Source organism: Mustelus asterias, unplaced genomic scaffold, assembly GCF_964213995.1.
Source record: "Mustelus asterias unplaced genomic scaffold, sMusAst1.hap1.1 HAP1_SCAFFOLD_656, whole genome shotgun sequence".
Classification (NCBI taxonomy): Eukaryota; Metazoa; Chordata; class Chondrichthyes; order Carcharhiniformes; family Triakidae; genus Mustelus; species Mustelus asterias.
In genome coordinates this window covers 185,504-208,558 of record NW_027590605.1, presented here as the reverse complement: position 1 = coordinate 208,558, position 23,055 = coordinate 185,504, and the positions used below count along the sequence as shown (strand labels likewise).

Sequence of the window (23,055 nt, the reverse complement as noted above, 5' to 3'; positions counted from 1 at the left end):
ATCCCACGCAGTCTAATCCCACTCTCCCCCTCACTCCCCACACCCTTTAATATCCCACCCAGTCTAATCCCACTCTCCCCCTCTCTCCCTGCACCCTTTAATATCCCACCCAGTCTAATCCCACTCTCCCCCTCACTCCCCACACCCTTTAATATCCCACCCAGTCTAATCCCACTCTCCCCCTCTCTCCCTGCACCCTTTAATATCCCACCCAGTCTAATCCCACTCTCCCCCTCTCTCCCTGCACCCTTTAATATCCCACCCAGTCTAATCCCACTCTCCCCCTCACTCCCCACACCTTTTAGTATCCCACCCAGTCTAATCCCACTCTCCCCCTCACTCCCCACACCCTTTAATATCCCACCCAGTCTAACCCCACTCTCCCCCTCACTCCCCGCACCCTTTAATATCCCACGCAGTATAATCCCACTCTCCCCTCGCTCCCCCCACCCTTTAATATCCCACCCAATCTAATCCCACTCTCCCCCCACCCTTTAATATCCCACCCAGTCTAATCCCACTCTCCCCCTCGCTCCCCACACCCTTTAATATCCCACCCAGTCTAATCCCACTCTCCCCCTCACTCCCCGCACCCTTTAATATCCCACCCAGTCTAATCCCACTCTCCCCTCACTCCCCGCACCCTTTAATATCCCACCCAGTCTAATCCCACTCTCCCCCCTCACTCCCCGCACCCTTTAATATCCCACCCAGTCTAATTTGTTCTGTATGTAAATCCCAATGCTTTGTGAATCTCCCAGTGAATAAAAATAAACTCAGAAACTCAGTTGTGAAATATTGCAAGAATGTGATTTTATTTTATGGAATGTGCATTGTGCAATCCGATTAACCCACACCTCCTTCAATTTATAGAATTCCTTCAATGTGATTGACGGGTAAAGTTAGAGTAAGTTGTTTGCCAGTCGAGAATCAGAAGATCTTGCTGAGAAGCAGACGTTATGCTGAATCCTGAGAATTTCCCTCGCCTGAAGCTTGATGATGTTCCTTAAATTAAACTGAAAATTGAAAAAAGGTATGAATTATTACCTTGGAATTGTAAAATTGAGATGATTGGTGGGCGACCCTGTCAAATTAATATCGGGTTCAAGATGGTTAACATGAAGAATAGGTCAGGGCAAGTCCAGGGATGGGAGCCAGATCATTACTAACGGTGCTAATTGGATTATTCTGTCACCCTTTGTGACTTCTTAATGACCTTTGGTACTTGAACTCCCCGACACATAAGTCTATCTGGACCCCACTGGATCTCGCGTCGCACCAATCCCGATCCATTTTGCCTCCAAGGTGGATAAGGTCCATTTGTTAACACTTACTTATTAAGCTGGTCTGTCAGTATCTCTCTCCGCTGTTTACAATATCAGCTAATAATGTATCATTTGGCTGTGGGGCTTTCTATCTCAGCATCCAAGCTGTTCATGAGTAGGGTGAAATTCTGTCAACCGAAATCTTGTTGGGAGCCACAACTCACAATCCGGCCGGTTAGTGACTCTACGCTTCATCCCGACTCCATATCCTGCGGTTCAGCCAATCCCTGAACCAGGACAATCATTCATCTCCAATCTCAACTGATGGCAAGAATTCTGTTTCGAGAAACTTCATCATCTTTAGTCTGAACCTCAGACACTCCCCGGACAGCTTGAACCACCCATTCAAATGTCAGACAAAGGGAGTGGAGAGAGAGAGACACACACAGAGGAAAGAAGAGTGATAGAGCAACAAGATAGAGGTGGGAGAGAGACAGCAATGGAGGGGTGAGAGAGAGAGTGGGAGTGACGGGGTGGGGGAGAGACAGAGTTGGAAGGAAGAGAGGAGGAAGGGTGAGTGCAGATGGAGAGATAGAGATGGGGGAGAGAGACAGATGGAGAGGGGGAGAGAGACAGATGGAGGGAGGGAGAGAGACAGAGAGAGAGGGGTTAGAGAGAGAGAGGGGAAAGTGCAGTTGGGAGGGGAAGAGATGGAGGAGAAGGGGGGAGAGCGAGAGAGACAGAAGGATGGAGAGAGGGAGAAATGGAGGGTGAGAGGGGGAGAGATACAGATGGAGAGAGAGATGGAGGGGGTTAGAGAGAGGCGTGAAGGGGAGATAGTGGGGCAGAGGGAGAGACAGAGATGGAGGGGAGAGCAAGATGGGTGAGTGAGAGGGACAGAGAGAGAGATGGAGGGAAGACAAGAGAGGGAAGAGAGAGATACACCCATAAAGGGAGAGGAAGTCAGAGGGACAATAGGAAACAAGAGACATGAACGCTTCAGGTGGATTGTATTTGCTGGAGTTCAGAAGGATGAGGGGGAAACCTCATAAAAACCAGTAGAATTCTAACAGGGTTAGACAGGGTAGATGCAGGAAGAATGTTCCTGATGGTGGGGGAATCCACTCTCAGAGGTCACAGTCTGAGGGTACAGGGTAGACCATTTAAGATGAGACATTCCTTCACCCAGAGGGTGGTGAATCTGTGGAATTCACTCCCGCAGAAAGTAATTGAGGCCAAAACATTTTGTTATTTCAAGAATCCGGGATCAAAGGATCTGGGAGGAAAGCGGGATCAGGATATTGAATTGGATGATCAGCCATGATGGTAATGAATGGCGGAGCAGGCTGGGAGGGCCGAATGGCCTCCTCCTGCTCCTATCTTCTATGATTCTATAGAGAGGGAGATACAAAGGAGGGAGAAATATCTCGGGAAGGCGAGGGTGGGAGACAGTGAGAGACAGAGAGGGGTTCTCCGAGGGAGTGTAACCCACTCCAGCAAGGTGCAGTCACACATCCGGACAGGGATACTCACCAGCTGGAGAACTCCTTTGCCAGCCATGCCCGGAAGTACTGCTCAACGTCAGTCGTCACTTTTCCATTGGGCATCGTCAGCTCGCCCTTGCTGCTGCCATCAAAGTTTCCACATGCCCCACACAACTGCTTCCTCAATGTGTCCGCCACAGTCACCGTGACATCGCCAAATCCCCGGAACAACAGGCGGACCTTGCCATCATGTTCCACCATCACCCCTCCCGCTTCAACCTTAATGGTCACTTTGGAGGTAGCTTTAAATGGCAGCTGGTCTTGTTTCACTGGCTGTCCATTCACCTGGGCAAAGGAAAGTGGCATGTCAGCACCGAGATAATCTACCGCAAAAACCGCTCACAACCATCACCCCTCCATTCTTCACTCAGTCCATCAGTCTGTCCCTCCCTCCCTCCGTCCACCCATCAGTCTGTCCCTCCCTCCCTCCGTCCACCCATCAGTCTGTCCCTCCCTCCGTCCACCCATCAGTCTGTCCCTCCCTCCCTCCGTCCACCCACCAGTCTGTCCCTCCCTCCCTCCTTCCACCCACCAGTCTGTCCCTCCCTCCCTCCGTCCACCCATCAGTCTGTCCCTCCCTCCGTCCACCCATCCAGGCCAACTAGAGGTGAGGCTATATTGGATCTGGTGCTGGGAAATGAGCCAGACCAGGTGCTAGACTTGGAAGTTGGTGTGCATTTTGGTGATAGTGACCACAATTCGGTTACGTTCACCTTAGTGATGGAAAGGGATAGGCATGAACCTCGGGCCAGTGGTTTTAGCTGGGGGAAGGGTAATTATGAGGCTATTAGGAGAGAATTAGGAAACATAGGTTGGACTAGGAGATTACAGGGACTGGGAACGTCCGACATGTGGAGTTTTTTCAAGGAGCAGCTACTGCGAGTCTGTGATAGGTATGTCCCTGTCAGGCAAGGAGGAATTGGTAGGGCTAGGGAACCGTGGTGCACCAAAAAAGTTTCTTTGTTGGTTAAAAAGAAAAAGGAGGCTTATGTTCGGATGAGACGTGAGCACTCGGGTAGTGCACTAGAAAGCTTTAGATTGGCTAAGAGGGAGTTGAAGAGCGAGCTTAGAAGGGCTAAAAGGGGACATGAGAAGACTTTGGCGGATAGGGTTAAAGAGAATCCTAAGGCGTTCTATAGGTATGTCAAGAACAGAAGGTTGGTTAGGGCAAGTTTAGGGCCAGTTATAGATGGCAGAGGGAAGTTATGTGTGGAACCGGAGGAGATTGGTGAAGCATTGAACCAATATTTCTCTTCGGTGTTCACGCAAGGGGACATGAATATAGCTGAGGAGGACACTGGGTTGCAAGGGAGTAGAATAGACAGTATTACAGTTGATAAGGAGGATGTGCAGGATATTCTGGAGGGTCTGAAAATAGATAAATCCCCTGGTCCGGATGGGATTTATCCAAGGATTCTCTGGGAGGCAAGAGAAGTGATTGCAGAGCCTCTGGCTCTGATCTTCAGGTCGTCGTTGGCCTCTGGTATAGTACCAGAAGATTGGAGGTTAGCGAATGTTGTCCCATTGTTTAAGAAGGGGAACAGAGACTTCCCCGGGAATTATAGACCGGTGAGTCTCACTTCTGTTGTCGGCAAGATGTTGGAAAAAATTATAAGGGATAGGATTTATAGTTATTTGGAGAGTAATGAATTGATAGGTGATAGTCAGCATGGTTTTGTGGCAGGTAGGTCGTGCCTTACTAACCTTATTGAGTTTTTTGAGAAAGTGACCAAGGAGGTGGATGGGGGCAAGGCAGTGGACGTGGTATATATGGATTTTAGTAAGGCGTTTGATAAGGTTCACCATGGTAGGCTTCTGCAGAAAATGCAGATGTATGGGATTGGGGGTGATCTAGGAAATTGGATCAGGAATTGGCTAGCGGATAGGAAACAGAGGGTGGTGGTTGATAGTAAATATTCATCATGGAGTGCGGTTACAAGTGGTGTACCTCAGGGATCTGTTTTGGGGCCACTGCTGTTTGTAATATTTATTAATGATCTGGATGAGGGTATAGTTGGGTGGATTAGCAAATTTGCTGATGACACCAAAGTCGGTGGTGTGGTAGACAGTGAGGAAGGGTGTCGTAGTTTGCAGGAAGACTTAGACAGGTTGCAAAGTTGGGCCGAGAGGTGGCGGATGGAGTTTAATGCGGAGAAGTGTGAGGTAATTCACTTTGGTAGGAATAACAGATGTGTTGAGTATAGGGCTAACGGGAGGACTTTGAATAGTGTGGAGGAGCAGAGGGATCTAGGTGTATGTGTGCATAGATCCCTGAAAGTTGGGAATCAAGTAGATAAGGTTGTTAAGAAGGCATATGGTGTCTTGGCGTTTATTGGTAGGGGGATTGAATTTAGGAGTCGTAGCGTTATGTTGCAACTGTACACAACTCTGGTGCGGCCGCACTTGGAGTACTGTGTGCAGTTCTGGTCCCCACATTACAGGAAGGATGTGGAGGCTTTGGAGAGGGTGCAGAGGAGGTTTACCAGGATGTTGCCTGGTATGGAGGGGAGATCCTATGACGAGAGGCTGAGGGATTTGGGATTGTTTTCGCTGGAAAGGCGGCGGCTAAGAGGGGATCTTATTGAAACATATAAGATGATTAGAGGTTGAGATAGGGTGGATAGTGATAGCCTTTTTCCTCTGATGGAGAAATCCAGCACGAGGGGGCATGGCTTTAAATTGAGGGGGGGTAGTTATAGAACCGATGTCAGGGGTAGGTTCTTTACCCAGAGGGTGGTGAGGGATTGGAATGCCCTGCCAGCATCAGTAGTAAATGCGCCTAGTTTGGGGGCGTTTAAGAGATCCGTAGATAGGTTCATGGACGAAAAGAAATTGGTTTAGGTTGGAGGGTCACAGTTTTTTTTTAACTGGTCGGTGCAACATCGTGGGCCGAAGGGCCTGTTCTGCGCTGTAATGTTCTATGTTCTATCAGTCTGTCCCTCCCTCCGTCCACCCATCAGTCTGTCCCTCCCTCCCTCCGTCCACCCATCAGTCTGTCCCTCCCTCCCTCCGTCCACCCATCAGTCTGTCCCTCCCTCCCTCCGTCCACCCATCAGTCTGTCCCTCCCTCCCTCCGTCCACCCACCAGTCTGTCCCTCCCTCCCTCCGTCCACCCATCAGTCTGTCCCTCCCTCCCTCCGTCCACCCATCAGTCCCTCCCTCCCTCCGTCCGTCCACCCATCAGTCTGTCCCTCCCTCCCTCCGTCCACCCATCTGTCTGTCCCTCCCTCCCTCCGTCCGTCCACCCATCAGTCTGTCCCTCCCTCCCTCCGTCCACCCATCTGTCTGTCCCTCCCTCCCTCCGTCCACCCATCTGTCTGTCCCTCCCTCCCTCCGTCCACCCATCAGTCTGTCCCTCCCTCCCTCCGTCCACCCATCAGTCTGTCCCTCCCTCCCTCCGTCCACCCATCAGTCTGTCCCTCCCTCCCTCCGTCCACCCATCAGTCTGTCCCTCCCTCCTTCCGTCCACCCATCAGTCTGTCCCTCCCTCCCTCCGTCCACCCATCAGTCTGTCCCTCCCTCTCTCCGTCCACCCATCTGTCTGTCCCTCCCTCCCTCCGTCCGTCCACCCACCAGTCTGTCCCTCCCTCCCTCCGTCCACCCATCAGTCTGTCCCTCCCTCCTTCCGTCCACCCATCAGTCTGTCCCTCCCTCCCTCCGTCCGTCCACCCACCAGTCTGTCCCTCCCTCCCTCCGTCCACCCATCAGTCTGTCCCTCCCTCCGTCCACCCACCAGTCTGTCCCTCCCTCCCTCCGTCCACCCATCAGTCTGTCCCTCCCTCCCTCCGTCCACCCATCAGTCTGTCCCTCCCTCCGTCCACCCATCAGTCTGTCCCTCCCTCCTTCCACCCATCAGTCTGTCCCTCCCTCCCTCCGTCCACCCATCAGTCTGTCCCTCCCTCCCTCCGTCCACCCATCAGTCTGTCCCTCCCTCCCTCCGTCCACCCATCAGTCTGTTCCTCCCTCCCTCCGTCCAACCACCAGTCTGTCCCTCCCTCCCTCCGTCCGACCACCCATCAGTCTGTCCCTCCCTCCCTCCGTCCACCCATCAGTCTGTCCCTCCCTCCCTCCGTCCACCCATCAGTCTGTCCCTCCCTCCCTCCGTCCACCCATCAGTCTGTCCCTCCCTCCCTCCGTCCAACCACCAGTCTGTCCCTCCCTCCCTCCGTCCGTCCACCCATCAGTCTGTCCCTCCCTCCCTCCGTCCACCCATCAGTCTGTCCCTCCCTCCGTCCGTCCACCCATCAGTCTGTCCCTCCCTCCCTCCGTCCACCCATCAGTCTGTCCCTCCCTCCCTCCGTCCACCCATCAGTCTGTCCCTCCCTCCCTCCGTCCAACCACCAGTCTGTCCCTCCCTCCCTCCGTCCGTCCACCCATCAGTCTGTCCCTCCCTCCCTCCGTCCACCCATCAGTCTGTCCCTCCCTCCCTCCGTCCACCCATCAGTCTGTCCCTCCCTCCCTCCGTCCACCCATCAGTCTGTCCCTCCCTCCCTCCGTCCGTCCACCCATCAGTCTGTCCCTCCCTCCCTCCGTCCACCCATCAGTCTGTCCCTCCCTCCCTCCGTCCACCCATCAGTCTGTCCCTCCCTCCCTCCGTCCACCCATCAGTCTGTCCCTCCCTCCCTCCGTCCAACCACCAGTCTGTCCCTCCCTCCCTCCGTCCACCCATCAGTCTGTCCCTCCCTCCCTCCGTCCACCCATCAGTCTGTCCCTCCCTCCCTCCCTCCGTCCACCCATCAGTCTGTGCCTCCCTCCCTCCGTCCATCCATCAGTCTGTCCCTCCCTCCGTCCGTCCACCCATCAGTCTGTCCCTCCCTCCCTCCGTCCACCCATCAGTCTGTCCCTCCCTCCCTCCGTCCACCCATCAGTCTGTCCCTCCCTCCCTCCGTCCACCCATCAGTCTGTCCCTCCCTCCCTCCGTCCACCCATCAGTCTGTCCCTCCCTCCCTCCGTCCAACCACCAGTCTGTCCCTCCCTCCCTCCGTCCGTCCACCCACCAGTCTGTCCCTCCCTCCCTCCGTCCACCCATCAGTCTGTCCCTCCCTCCCTCCGTCCACCCATCAGTCTGTCCCTCCCTCCCTCCGTCCACCCATCAGTCTGTCCCTCCCTCCCTCCGTCCACCCATCTGTCTGTCCCTCCCTCCCTCCGTCCACCCATTGGTCTGTCCCTCCCTCCCTCCGTCCACCCATCAGTCCCTCCCTCCCTCCGTCCACCCATCAGTCTGTCCCTCCCTCCCTCCGTCCACCCATCAGTCTGTCCCTCCCTCCCTCCGTCCACCCATCAGTCTGTCCCTCCCTCCCTCCGTCCACCCATCAGTCTGTCCCTCCCTCCCTCCGTCCACCCATCAGTCTGTCCCTCCCTCCCTCCGTCCACCCATCAGTCTGTCCCTCCCTCCCTCCGTCCACCCATCAGTCTGTCCCTCCCTCCCTCCGTCCACCCATCAGTCTGTCCCTCCCTCCCTCCGTCCACCCATCAGTCTGTCCCTCGCTCCCTCCGTCCACCCACCAGTCTGTCCCTCCCTCCCTCCGTCCACCCATCAGTCTGTCCCTCCCTCCGTCCACCCACCAGTCTGTCCCTCCCTCCCTCCGTCCGTCCACCCATCAGAATGTCCCTCCCTCCGTCCACCCATCAGTCTGTCCCTCCCTCCCTCCGTCCACCCATCAGTCTGTCCCTCCCTCCGTCCACCCATCAGTCTGTCCCTCCCTCCGTCCACCCATCAGTCTGTCCCTCCCTCCCTCCGTCCACCCATCAGTCTGTCCCTCCCTCCGTCCACCCATCAGTCTGTCCCTCCCTCCCTCCGTCCACCCATTAAACACAAATAGAATCACCCAATCTGTCCATCCATCAATCAGTCTGACTCACACACGGTCCCCAAACAGCCAGTCTGTCCAGTGGGTCATCTGTTATTAGCCTGAGCTTCGGATTCCTTCAGGTTTCATCGTTGGAGATTGGTATGAAGTGAAGACGTTGCTGGGCACCTTCACCCACACGCAGAGCAGGGGAGCACCCTGGGGTGGGAGAGAGGCCCCTTCGGGCAGGCCAACACAGCAGATGTAAGCATGGTGGGAGAATGGCCACTTGGATCGGAGGTGGGGAATGGCCATTATTGGCTGCAGGAGAATGGGGGATGCTGGGCTTATGGAGGGGTGGTTACCATGGCGGGGAGGGGGTGGTTACCATGGCGGGGAGGGGGTGGTTATCATGGCGGGGAGGGGGGGTGGTGCGGGGAATGAGGGAATGGTCAGGAGTGGGGATAGTCACTTCAGGGTGGCACAGTGGTGGGCGATCGTCACTCAGAGGGGAGACAGTCCTCGCCACCGGGGTTATACTGGTGTCATCTTTGCAAAGGTCAGGTTCAATGTTTATTGGACAGGGTGGGCCGGAGGCTGCTGGAGTCCCAGGAACCGCGGCGATGGGGTACTTACCCAGATGGTTTTCTCCTCGGTCACAGCGATGAAGGCACCCTCAAAGTACACGTAGATGGCTGCTGCACCCAGCTTAGCATGTTTGCTGCAGGCCCTGAACTCCACCAGTGCTCGGAACCACACTGCTGAGCGCTGATCGCAGATGGAGGCCACCTCGTATATCCCCGGTGCCCGCACCTCTGCTGCTCTGCCATCGAATGTGGCCAGCCTCCGGCCCTCTGTGATTGAGCAGATACCTTCCTTTGTGTAGCAGCCTCGCACGCCATTCCGGAGCTGGCACACCTCATTGGCTGCGCAGCCCACCTTCTCACACACCACCACACCTGTGGGGTAGCAAGTGCACTTCTCCAGACAATTCCGTGTGAAGATAACCTCCTCCGCCTGCAAGCCACGGAAAACAAATCCGTGACACGCAACCAATTCAGAGTGGAAGAACGGCCCATTCCGCCCAACAAACCCATCATCCACACCAGCCTCCTCCCAATCCCCTCCACATCTCACTTCCATCTCCATCTATTCCTTTCTCCCTCATGTGTTTATCCAGCTTTCCCCCTTAAATACATCGATACTATTCACTTCAACCACTCTCTGTGGGAGCGAGTCCCACATTCTCCCCCCACTCCCCGTGGGAGCGAGTCCCACATTCTCCCAAACCCCGTGGGAGCGAGTCCCACATTCTCCCCACTCCCCGTGGGAGCGAGTCCCACATTCTCCCCCACTCCCCGTGGGAGCGAGTCCCACATTCTCCCCCACTCCCAACGGGACCGAGTCCCACATTCTCCCGCACTCCCCGAGGGAGCGAGTCCCACATTCTCCCCACTCCCCGAGGGAGCGAGTCCCACATTCTCCCCACTCCCAATGGGAACGAGTCCCACATTCTCCCCCACTCCCTGTGGGAGCGAGTCCCACATTCTCCCCCACTCCCAATGGGAGCGAGTCCCACATTCTCCCCACTCCCCGAGGGAGCGAGTCCCACATTCTCTCCACTCCCAACAGATACGGAGACTGGAACTGAGCACAGTGCTTCAAGTGTGGCCTAACCGAGGGATAAGCTCCCTCGACACTATCCCCATCAAACATTCCCAGGACAGGTACAGCATGGGGTTAGATACAGAGTAAAGCTCCCTCGACACTGTCCCCCCTCAAACATTCCCAGGACAGGTACAGCATGGGGTTAGATACAGAGTAAAGCTCCCTCTACACTGTCCCCATCAAACACTCCCAGGACAGGTACAGCACGGGGTTAGATGCAGAGTAAAGCTCCCTCTACACTGTCCCCATCAAACACTCCCAGGACAGGTACAGCATGGGGTTAGATACAGAGTAAAGCTCCCTCTACACTGTCCCCATCAAACACTCCCAGGACAGGTACAGCACGGGGTTCGATACAGAGTAAAGCTCCCTCTACACTGTCCCCATCAAACACTCCCAGGACAGGTACAGCACGGGGTTCGATACAGAGTAAAGCTCCCTCTACACTGTCCCCATCAAACACTCCCAGGACAGGTACAGCACGGGGTTAGATACAGAGTAAAGCTCCCTCTACACTGTCCCCATCAAACACTCCCAGGACAGGTACAGCACGGGGTTAGATACAGAGTAAAGCTCCCTCTACACTGTCCCCATCAAACACTCCCAGGACAGGTACAGCATGGGGTTAGATACAGAGTAAAGCTCCCTCTACACTAATGCACTGGGATACATACACACACTGGAATTCTCAGCAATGAAGTTTTCCTGAATTACCTGGAAATATCTTCCTTGATAGACGCAGCCACAGTTTTCCAGAGGAACACATTCTATGCCACTGGAGACGTAACCAGCATCGCACTGACAACCCTCTGAACACGTGGCATCGCAGCCCCCAGGGGCAAGGATTTCAGAACAGCTGGATTCACAGGTACCGGCACAGAGTTCATAGTGGCTGTTCGCTGGACAGGAGAGAGCTACAGGGAGGGGAGGAGAAGGAAGAAAATCCTCAACAAGGGGAAATAGCGACAAGGCAGTGTCTCAGTCTGGGGCAGCGATCATCTCCCACACTACCACCCGTTAAAATTACAGAAAGATTAAAGCAAGCGGGAGGGTCAGTGAGATGGGGTTCGAGGGATATGAGGAGAAGGTGGGATTGAGGGATATGAGGAGTAGGTGGGATTGAGGGATATGGGGAGAAGGTGGGATTGAGGGATATGGGGAGATGGTGTTGATATGTTGGGTCCAATTGACACCATTGCGAAAGGTTAGCATTAATTCAGCATTAAGCCTTTGATTAACATTCAGCACCCATCCCTGGTCAGCCTATCCCAGCACCTATGGGTGGGGGTGAATTGGGCATGGGTTTCACAGTTGGCCTCAGTACCCCCTTTCATACATTGCACAAAGGAATCCAATACTCACGGCAGAAGTCTTTGTTCCTCCAGGATTTGATGTGGACACCAGCGGACTGACAGGCAATGGCGTATGCTTGGAGACTGTTACAGAGCACCTCCCGCTGTCCATTGGCTTCACACACATCATACAGGCAGTTCTTAAAGAAGGCTTCAGGTTTAATCACACGTATACAAGCGGCAAACGGCCCATTGCCAGCTTGCAAGAGGCCACAAGCATCGTTCCTGCCGTACAAGCTGGTCTTTTCCGCATCGCAGCGTGGACACTTGTCCCCACAGCCATCGCTACACTGCATCCCCCGGACCGACACCTTCCAGCTCGCTCCAAACACCGTCATGTCTCGGGTCACCTTGCCGTCAGGAAGGGTGAACTCGTTCTTGTCGTCCATGTCGTAGTTCCCGCACAGACCGCCCAGTTTCCCCTGGTAGGTGCTGGGGACCACCACAGCCACATAATACACTGCATCGTATGTGACCTGCAGACCAAACCTTGTCTGCAGCACGATCTTGTTCCCTTCCTGGGTCACCTTTACACTCTTACAGCGCAGCTGGAAGGGCAGATTAAAGAGTTCCCCATCGACCTGCGAGACACAGAGAGCACGTCAACTGTCACCACTAAAAAACAATGCTGCGGCCAAGCGCTGCCAGTCTCACCAACCCCCCTGCCAACCCCAACCCCCCTGCCAACCCCAACCGCCCTGCCACCCCAACCCCCCTGCCAACCTCCAAACCCTGCCAACCCCAACCCCCCTGCCAACCTCCAAACCCTGCCAACCCCAACCGCCCTGCCAACCCCAACCCCCCTGCCAACCTCCAAACCCTGCAACCCCTACCCCCCTGCCAACCCCAACCCCCCTGCCAACCTCCAAACCCTGCAACCCCAACCGCCCTGCCAACCCCAACCCCCCCTGCCAACCTCCAAACCCTGCAACCCCAACCCCCCTGCCAACCTCCAAACCCTGCCAACCCCAACTCCCCTGCCAACTCCAACTGCCCTGCCAACCCCAACCTCCAAACCCTGCCAACCCCTGCGAACCCCAACCCCCCTGCCAACCTCCAAACCCTGCAACCCCAACCCCTCTGCCAACCTCCAAACCCTGCCAACCCCAACCCCCTGCCAACCTCCAAACCATGCCAAACCCAAACCCCCTGCAAACCCCACCTCCCCGTCAACCCCAACCCCTGCTAGTCCCACTTCCCCGTCAATCCTAACCCCTGCCAGTCGCACCTCCCCGCCAACCCCAACCCCCTTCCAGCCCCATCTCCCCCGCCAACCCCAACGCCCCCCTGCCAACTCCAATCCCCTGCCAGTCCCACCTGCCCCTGCCAACCCCAATCCCTGCCAACCTCCAACCCCCCTCCCACCAAACCCCCCACCCCCGCAGCCTCACAATCGCGAGCGTGCTCACCTGAACCTTCCACTTCACCCCTTGCTCCATGGTGAAGCGATGGCCGTAGACATTGACCATGACCATGCGAGTGACCGCCACCCTGCCATTGCCCCACTTGACATTGTCCACCAAGACACTGAACTCCTCCAGGCCACTGCTCAGCTTCACTGCCTTGGACAGGATGTAGGTGCAGGTTCCTTGGAAGTCAAATCTCACTCCGTCAAAGGACACGTAGTGGGGGTCGCCCGAGGCCACGCACTTGGCGTGTCCGGCCGGGTGGCAGCCTTGCACCCCGTTGGCTGTCTTGCACACCTCCCCTGGCCCGCAGACGGTGCCTACGCACTCAACCTCGCCGTCCCCCCGACAGACACACCGCTGCTTGCAGAGGGCGCCAGGGTAGAAAACCTCGCCCTTCTTGCGGTACCATCCCTGGTGGGCGCAGCCACACTCGGACAGCGGGACGCACTGGTCACCGCTCAGGATGAATCCGTTTTCACACTGGCAGCCCTCCCGGGACGGGGCCTGGCAGCCCTGGGGGGCAGTCAGACTGTAGCAGGTGGCTGGACAGCCAGAACCAGCCAGTTCATAGTGAGAATTCTTTGGACACTCAGCAGCTGTGAGGGGGGAGGGGGGAGAAAGAGAGGGATGTTAGAGACACAATGCAGCAACCCATAAACTTCAAACAATACACAGAACCTCCCGGAATCTCCAACACGCATCGCAGCTCACCATCCATGCCCCAGCTACTGGTAACGAGAGAAAGACCCACCCCTCTCCGCCAATCAGGATGTCCCAAATCCTTTCACCACCAGTCAGGGACTGTATTTCAACTGGAATCATGGTTAAAATGCAGGAACTCAGCGGCCAATTCACACACAGCAAGATCCCACACACAGCACTGTGGGAATGAACGAGATCCGTGATGGGACTTGAGGGATAAATATTGGCACCAGGACACTGGGTGAACTGCCCCCAACCTCCCACCCTTCCCCCCTGCTCTTCTCCCAAATACTGAACCAGGAACCTTTCACTCCCACCCCAAGAGGGCGGACAGGACCTTGGTTTAATGTCACATCATGAGAGACAGCATCTCCAAGAATCAGATACTCCCTCACTACTGAACCTTCAACACTGTACTGCTCCTCCAGCCCCAACACCCCTCCCTATCTCTGTAACCTCCTCTAGCCCCCAACACCCCTCCCTATCTCTGTAACCTCCTCCAGCCCCGACACCCCTCCCTATCTCGGTAACCTCCTCTAGCCCCCAACACCCCTCCCTATCTCTGTAACCTCCTCCAGCCCCTACACCCCTCCCTATCTCTGTAACCTCCTCCAGCCCCTACACCCCTCCCTATCTCTGTAACCTCCTCCAGCCCCTACACCGCTCCCTATCTCTGTAACCTCCTCCAGCCCCTACACCCCTCTCTATCTCTGTAACCTCCTCCAGTCCCCACACCCCTCCCTATCTCTGTAACCTCCTCCAGCCCCTACACCCCTCCCTATCTCTGTAACCTCCTCCAGCCCCTACACCCCCTCCCTATCTCTGTAACCTCCTCCAGCCCCTACACCCCCTCCCTATCTCTGTAACCTCCTCCAGCCCCTACACCCCCTCCCTCTCTCTGTAACCTCCTCCAGTCCCCACACCCCTCCCTATCTCTGTAACCTCCTCCAGCCCCTACACCCACTCCCTATCTCTGTAACCTCCTCCAGTCCCCACACCCCTCCCTATCTCTGTAACCTCCTCCAGTCCCCACACCCCTCCCTATCTCTGTAACCTCCTCCAGCCCCTACACCCCCCTCCCTATCTCTGTAACCTCCTCCAGTCCCTACACCCCTCCCTATCTCTGTAACCTCCTCCAGCCCCGACACCCTCTCTATCTCTGTAACCTCCTCCAGCCCCTATACCCCTCCCTATCTCTGTAACCTCCTCCAGCCCCTACACCCCTCCCTATCTCTGTAACCTCCTCCAGCCCCTACACCCCTCCCTATCTCTGTAACCTCCTCCAGCCCCTACACCCCTCCCTATCTCTGTAACCTCCTCCAGCCCCTACACCCCTCCCTATCTCTGTAACCTCCTCCAGTCCCTACACCCCTCCCTATCTCTGTAACCTCCTCCAGCCCCCTACACCCCCTCCCTATCTCTGTAACCTCCTCCAGCCCCCTACACCCCCTCCCTATCTCTGTAACCTCCTCCAGCCCCTACACCCCTCCCTATCTCTGTAACCTCCTCCAGCCCCGACACCCTCTCTATCTCTGTAACCTCCTCCAGCCCCTACACCCCTCCCTATCTCTGTAACCTCCTCCAGCCCCTACACCCCCTCCCTATCTCTGTAACCTCCTCCAGCCCCTACAGCCCTCCCTATCTCTGTAACCTCCTCCAGCCCCTACACCGCTCCCTATCTCTGTAACCTCCTCCAGCCCCTACACCCCTCCCTATCTCTGTAACCTCCTCCAGCCCCTACAGCCCTCCCTATCTCTGTAACCTCCTCCAGCCCCTACACCGCTCCCTATCTCTGTAACCTCCTCCAGCCCCTACACCCCTCCCTCTCTCTGCAACAAAGAACAAAGAAAATTCCAGCACAGGAACAGGCCCTTCGACCCTCCAAGCCTGCACCGACCATGCTGCCCGATTGAACTAAAACCCCCTACCCTTCCGGGACCATATCCCTCCATTCCCATCCTATTCATGTACTTGCCAAGATCCCCCTTAAAAGTCACGATCGTATCTGCTTCCACTACCTCCCCCGGCAGCGAGTTCCAGGCACTCACTACTCTCTGTGTAAAAAGCCTCCTCCAGCCCCTACACCCCTCCCTATCTCTGTATCCCCTTCTGGCTCCTACACCCCTCCCATATCTCTATAACCTCCTCCAGCCCCTACACCCCTCCCCTATCTCTGTAACCTCCTCCAGACCCTGCACCCCTCCCTACCTCTGTAAACTCCTCCAGTCCCGACACCCCTCCCTATCCTCTGTAACCTCCTCCAGACCCTACACCCCTCCCTTTCTCTGTAACTTCCTCCAGCCCCTACACCCGTCTCTATCTCTGTAACCTCCTCCAGCCTCTACACCCCCCTCTATCCCTGTAACCTCCTCCAGCCCATACATCCCCTCCCTATCTCTGTAAACTCCTCCAGCCCCGACACCCCTCTCTATCTCAGCAATCTCCTCCAGCCCCTACACCTTCCCTATCTCTGTAACCTCCTCTAACCACTATAACCCGCCCTATCTCTGTATCCGCCTCCAGCCCCTACACCCCTCCCTATCTCTGTAACCTCCTCCAGTCCCTACACCTCTCCCGATATCTGGAACCTCCTCCAGCCCCCACAACCCTCCCTATCTCTGTAACCTCCTCCAGCCCTACACCCCTCCCTAGCTCTGTAACCTCCTCCAGCCCCTACACCGCTCCCTATCTCTGTAACCTCCTCCAGCCCCAACACCCCTCCCTATCTCTGGAACCTCCTCCAGCCCCTACACCCCTCCCTATCTCTGGAACATCCTCCAGCTCCGACACCCCTCCCTATCTTCTGTAACCTCCTCCAGCCTCTACACCCCTCCCTATCTCTGTAACCTCCTCCAGCCCCTACATCCCACCCTATCTCTGTGATCTCCTCCAGACCCTACACCCCTCCCTATCTCTGTAACCTCCTCCAGCCTCTACACCCCCCTCTATCCCTGTAACCTCCTCCAGCCCCTACACCCACCCTATCTGTCACCTCCTCCAGCTCCTGCACCCCTCCCTATCTCTCTAAACTCCTCCAGCCCCGACACCCCTCCCTACCTCTGTAACCTCCTCCAGTCCATACACCCCTCCCGATCTCTGTCACCTCCTGCAGCCCCAACACCCCTCCCTATCTCTGTAACCTCCTCCAGCCTCTGCACCCCTCCCTATCTCTGTGACCTCCTCCAGCCCCGACACCCCTCTCTATCTCAGCAACCTCCTCCAGCCCCTACACCTTCCCTATCTCTGTAACCTCCTCTAACCCCTATAACCCGCCCTATCCCTGTATCCTCCTCCAGCCCCTACACCCCTCCCTATATCTCTAAACTCCTCCAGCCCCTACAACCCTCCCTATCTCTGTAACCTCCTTCAGCCCCGATGCTCCTCTATATCGCTGTAACCTCCTCCAGCCCCGACAACGCTCCCTATCTCTGTAACCTCCTCCAGCCCCTACACCCCTCCCTATCTCTGTAACCCCCTCCAGCCCCTACACCCCTCCCTATCTCTGTAACCCCCTCCAGCCCCTACAACCCTCCCTATCCCTGTAACCTCCTCCAGCCCCTACACCCTTCCCTATCTCTGTAACCTCCTCCAGCCCCAACATCCCTCCCTATCTCTGTAACCTCCTCCAGCCTTGACGCCCCTTCCCTATCTCTGCAACCTCCTCCAGCCCCGACACCACTCACGATCTCTGTAACTGCCTCCAGCTCCTACACCCCTCCCTATCTCTGTAAACTCCTCTAGCCCCTGCAGCCCTCCCTATCTCTGTAACCTCCTCCAACCCCTACACACCCTCCCTATCTCTGTAACCTCCTCCACTCCGTGCACCGCTCCCCTATCTCTGTAACCTCCTCCAGCCCCTACAAGCCTCCCTATCTCTGTAACCTCCTCCAGACCTTACACTGCTCCCCATCTCTGTTACCTCCTCCAGCCCCCTACACCCCTTCCCGACTCTGTAACGTGCTCCAGCCCCGACACTCCTCCCTATCTCTGTAACCTCCTCCAGCCCCTACAAGCCTCCCTATCTCTGTAACCTCCTCCAGCCCCTACGCCCCCTCTCCATCTCTGTAACCTCCTCCAGTCCCTACACCCCTCCCTATCTCTGTAACCTCCTCCAGCCCCGACCTCCCTCCCTATCTCTGTAACCTCCTCCAGCCCCTACACCCCCTCTCTATCTCTGTAGCCTCTTCCAGTCCCTACACCCCTCCCTATCTCTGTAACCTCCTCCAGCCCCAACACTCCCTCTCTATCTCTGTAACCTCCTCCAGTCCCTACACCCCTCCCTATCTCTGTAACCTCCTCCAGCCCCAACACTCCCTCTCTATCTCTGTAACCTCCTCCAGTCCCTACACCCCTCTCTATCTCTGTAACCTCCTCCAGCCCCAACACCCCGTGCTAATCACTGTAACCTCCTCCAGTCCCTACACCCCTCTCTATTTCTGTAACCTCCTCCAGCCCCAACACCCCGTGCTAATCACTGTAACCTCCTCCAGTCCCTACACCCCTCCCTATCTCTGTAACCTCCTCCAGCCCCTACACCCCCTCTCTATCTCTGTAACCTCCTCCAGCCCCAACACCCCGTGCTAATCACTGTAACCTCCTCCAGCCCCTACACCCCTCCCTATCTCTGTAACCTCCTCCAGCCCCTACACCCCCTCCCTATCTCTGTAACCTCCTCCAGCCCCTACACCCCTCCCTATCTCTGTAACCTCCTCCAGCCCCTACACCCATCCCTATCTCTGTAACCTCCTCCAGCCCCTACACCCCCTCCCTATCTCTGTAACCTCCTCCAGCCCCAACACCCCGTGCTAATCACTGTAACCTCCTCCAGCCCCTACACCCCTCCCTATCTCTGTAACCTCCTCCAGCCCCTACACCCCCTCCCTATCTCTGTAACCTCCTCCAGCCCCTACACCCCTCCCTATCTCTGTAACCTCCTCCAGCCCCTACACCCCCTCCCTATCTCTGTAACCTCCTCCAGCCCCTACAGCCCTCCCTATCTGTGTAACCTCCTCCAGCCCCAACACCCCGTGCTAATCACTGTAACCTCCTCCAGCCCCTACACCCCTCCCTCTCTCTGTAACCTCCTCCAGCCCCTAAACCCCCTCCCTATCTCTGTAACCTCCTCCAGCCCCTACACCCCCTCCCTATCTCTGTAACCTCCTCCAGCCCCAACACCCCGTGCTAATCACTGTAACCTCCTCCAGCCCCTACACCCCTCCCTATCTCTGTAACCTCCTCCAGCCCCTACACCCCCTCTCTATCTCTGTAACCTCCTCCAGCCCCTACACCCCTCCCTATCTCTGTAACCTCCTCCAGCCCCTACACCCCTCCCTATCTCTGTAACCTCCTCCAGCCCCTACACCCCCTCCCTATCTCTGTAACCTCCTCCAGCCCCTACACCCCTCCCTATCTCTGTAACCTCCTCCAGCCCCAACACCCCGTGCTAATCACTGTAACCTCCTCCAGCCCCTACACCCCTCCCTATCTCTGTAACCTCCTCCAGCCCCAACACCCCGTGCTAATCACTGTAACCTCCTCCAGTCCCTACACCCCCCCTATCTCTGTAACCTCCTCCAGCCCCTACACCCCCTCCCTATCTCTGTAACCTCCTCCAGCCCCTACACCCCCTCCCTATCTCTGTAACCTCCTCCGGCCCCTACACCCCCTCCCTATCTCTGTAACCTCCTCCAGCCCCTACACCCCTCCCTATCTCTGTAACCTCCTCCAGTCCCCTACACCCCTCCCTATCTCTGTAACCTCCTCCAGTCCCCTACACCCCTCCCTATCTCTGTAACCCCCTCCAGCCCCTACACCCCCTCCCTATCTCTGTAACCTCCTCCAGCCCCTACACCCCTCCCTATCTCTGTAACCTCCTCCAGCCCCTACACCCCTCCCTATCTCTGTAACCTCCTCCAGCCCCTACACCCCTCCCTATCTCTGTAACCTCCTCCAGCCCCTACACCCCTCCCTATCTCTGTAACCTCCTCCAGCCCCTACACCCCTCCCTATCTCTGTAACCTCCTCCAGCCCCTACACCCCTCCCTATCTCTGTAACCTCCTCCAGCCCCTACACCCCTCCCTATCTCTGTAACCTCCTCCAGCCCCTACACCCCTCCCTCTCTCTGCAACAAAGAACAAAGAAAATTCCAGCACAGGAACAGGCCCTTCGACCCTCCAAGCCTGCACCGACCATGCTGCCCGATTGAACTAAAACCCCCTACCCTTCCGGCACCATATCCCTCCATTCCCATCCGATTCATGTACTTGCCAAGATCCCCCTTAAAAGTCACTGCCGTATCTGCTTCCACTACCTCCCCCGGCAGCGAGTTCCAGGCACTCACTACTCTCTGTGTAAAAAACCTCCTCCAGCCCCTACACCCCTCCCTATCTCTGTATCCCCTTCTGGCTCCTACACCCCTCCCTATCTCTGTAACCTCCTCCAGACCCTGCACCCCTCCCTATCTCTGTAAACTCCTCGAGTCCCGACACCCCTCCCTATCCTCTGTAACCTCCTCCAGCCCCGACACCCCTCCCTATCTCTGCAACCTCCTCCAGCCCCTACATCCGTCCCTATCTCTGTAAACTCCTCCAGACCCTGCACCCCTCCCTATCTCTGTAACTTCCTCCAGCCCCTACACCCCTCTCTATCTCTGTAACCTCCTCCAGCCTCTACACCCCCCTCTATCCCTGTAACCTCCTCCAGCCCATACATCCCCTCCCTATCTCTGTAAACCCCTCCAGCCCCGACACCCCTCTCTATCTCAGCAATCTCCTCCAGCCCCTACACCTTCCCTATCTCTGTAACCTCCTCTAACCCCTATAACCCGCCCTATCTCTGTATCCGCCTCCAGCCCCTACACCCCTCCCTATCTCTGTAACCTCCTCCAGTCCCTACACCTCTCCCGAACTCCGGAACCTCCTCCAGCCCCCACAACCCTCCCTATCTCTGTAACCTCCTCCAGCCCTACACCCCTCCCTAGCTCTGTAACCTCCTCCAGCCCCTACACCGCTCCCTATCTCTGTAACCTCCTCCAGCCCCTACACCCCTCCCTATCTCTGGAACCTCCTCCAGCCCCTACACCCCTCACTATCTCTGGAACCTCCTCCAGACCCTGCACCCCTCCCTATCTCTGTAACCTCCTCCAGCCCCGACACCCCTCCATATCTTCTGTAACCTCCCCCAGCCCCTACACCCCTCCCTATCTCTGTAACCTCCTCCAGCCCCTACATCCCACCCTATCTCTGTGATCTCCTCCAGACCCTACACCCCTCCCTATCTCTGTAACTTTCTCCAGCCCCAACACCCCTCTCTATCTGTCACCTCCTCCAGACCCTACACCCTTCTCTATCTCTGTAACCTCCTCCAGCCTCTACACCCCCCTCTATCCCTGTAACCTCCTCCAGCCCCTACACCCACCCTATCTGTCACCTCCTCCAGCTCCTGCACCCCTCCCTATCTCTCTAAACTCCTCCAGCCCCGACACCCCTCCCTACCTCTGTAACCTCCTCCAGTCCATACACCCCTCCCGATCTCTGTCACCTCCTGCAGCCCCAACACCCCTCCCTATCTCTGTAACCTCCTCCAGCCCCTACACCCCTCCCTATCTCTGTGACCTCCTCCAGCCCCGACACCCCTCTCTATCTCAGCAACCTCCTCCAGCCCCTACACCTTCCCTATCTCTGTAACCTCCTCTAACCCCTATAACCCGCCCTATCCCTGTATCCTCCTCCAGCCCCTACACCCCTCCCTATATCTCTAAACTCCTCCAGCCCCTACAACCCTCCCTATCTCTGTAACCTCCTTCAGCCCCGATGCTCCTCTATATCGCTGTAACCTCCTCCAGCCCCGACAACGTTCCCTATCTCTGTAACCTCCTCCAGCCCCTACACCCCTCCCTATCTCTGTAACCCCCTCCAGCCCCTACACCCCTCCCTATCTCTGTAACCCCCTCCAGCTACTACAACCCTCCCTATCCCTGTAACCTCCTCCAGCCCCTACACCCTTCCCTATCTCTGTAACCTCCTCCAGCCCTAACATCCCTCCCTATCTCTGTAACCTCCTCCAGCCTTGACGCCCCTTCCCTATCTCTGTAACCTCCTCCAGCCCCGACACCACTCACGATCTCTGTAACTGCCTCCAGCTCCTACACCCCTCCCTATCTCTGTAAACTCCTCTAGCCCCTGCAGCCCTCCCTATCTCTGTAACCTCCTCCAACCCCTACACACCCTCCCTATCTCTGTAACCTCCTCCACTCCGTGCACCGCTCCCCTATCTCTGTAACCTCCTCCAGCCCCTACAAGCCTCCCTATCTCTGTAACCTCATCCAGACCTTACACTGCTCCCCATCTCTGTTACCTCCTCCAGCCCCCTACACCCCTTCCCGACTCTGTAACCTGCTCCAGCCCTGACACTCCTCCCTATCTCTGTAACCTCCTCCAGCCCCTACAAGCCTCCCTATCTCTGTAACCTCCTCCAGCCCCTACTCCCCCTCTCTATCTCTGTAACCTCCTCCAGTCCTACACCCCTCCCTATCTCTGTAACCTCCTCCAGCCCCTACCTCCCTCCCTATCTCTGTAACCTCCTCCAGCCCCTACACCCCCTCTCTATCTCTGTAGCCTCTTCGAGTCCCTACACCCCTCCCTATCTCTGTAACCTCCTCCAGCCCCAACACTCCCTCTCTATCTCTGTAACCTCCTCCAGTCCCTGCACCCCTCCCTATCTCTGTAACCTCCTCCAGCCCCTACACCCCCTCTCTATCTCTGTAACCTCCTCCAGCCCCAACACCCCGTGCTAATCACTGTAACCTCCTCCAGCCCCTACACCCCTCCCTCTCTCTGTAACCTCCTCCAGCCCCTACACCCCCTCCCTATCTCTGTAACCTCCTCCAGCCCCTACACCCCTCCCTATCTCTGTAACCTCCTCCAGCCCCTACACCCCCTCCCTATCTCTGTAACCTCCTCCAGCCCCTACACCCCTCTCTATCTCTGTAACCTCCTCCAGCCCCAACACCCCGTGCTAATCACTGTAACCTCCTCCAGCCCCTACACCCCTCCCTATCTCTGTAACCTCCTCCAGCCCCTACACCCCTCCCTATCTCTGTAACCTCCTCCAGCCCCTACACCCCTCCCTATCTCTGTAACCCCCTCCAGCCCCTACACCCCTCCCTATCTCTGTAACCTCCTCCAGCCCCTACACCCCTCCCTATCTCTGTAACCTCCTCCAGCCCCTACACCCCTCCCTCTCTCTGTAACAAAGAACAAAGAAAATTACAGCACAGGAACAGGCCCTTCGACCCTCCAAGCCTGCACCGACCATGCTGCCCGAC

The 23,055-nt window shown here is 56.6% G+C and overlaps 1 protein-coding gene across 1 annotated transcript in view; it reads right to left on the bottom strand.

The window, feature by feature from the left end:
• Positions 1–790: 790 nt before the first annotated feature.
• Positions 791–23,055, bottom strand: part of LOC144487231 (IgGFc-binding protein-like) — a 38,539-nt gene continuing 16,274 nt past the window's right edge. Inside the window, exons 7-12 of the mRNA XM_078205303.1 lie at positions 13,028–13,623; positions 11,629–12,199; positions 10,981–11,180; positions 9,235–9,615; positions 2,799–3,094; positions 791–1,016 (exon numbers count right to left, since the gene is read on the bottom strand). Coding sequence (XP_078061429.1) covers positions 1,007–1,016; positions 2,799–3,094; positions 9,235–9,615; positions 10,981–11,180; positions 11,629–12,199; positions 13,028–13,623 — 2,054 coding nt within the window. The 3' untranslated portion in view covers positions 791–1,006. The remainder of the gene's footprint in view (positions 1,017–2,798; positions 3,095–9,234; positions 9,616–10,980; positions 11,181–11,628; positions 12,200–13,027; positions 13,624–23,055) is intronic.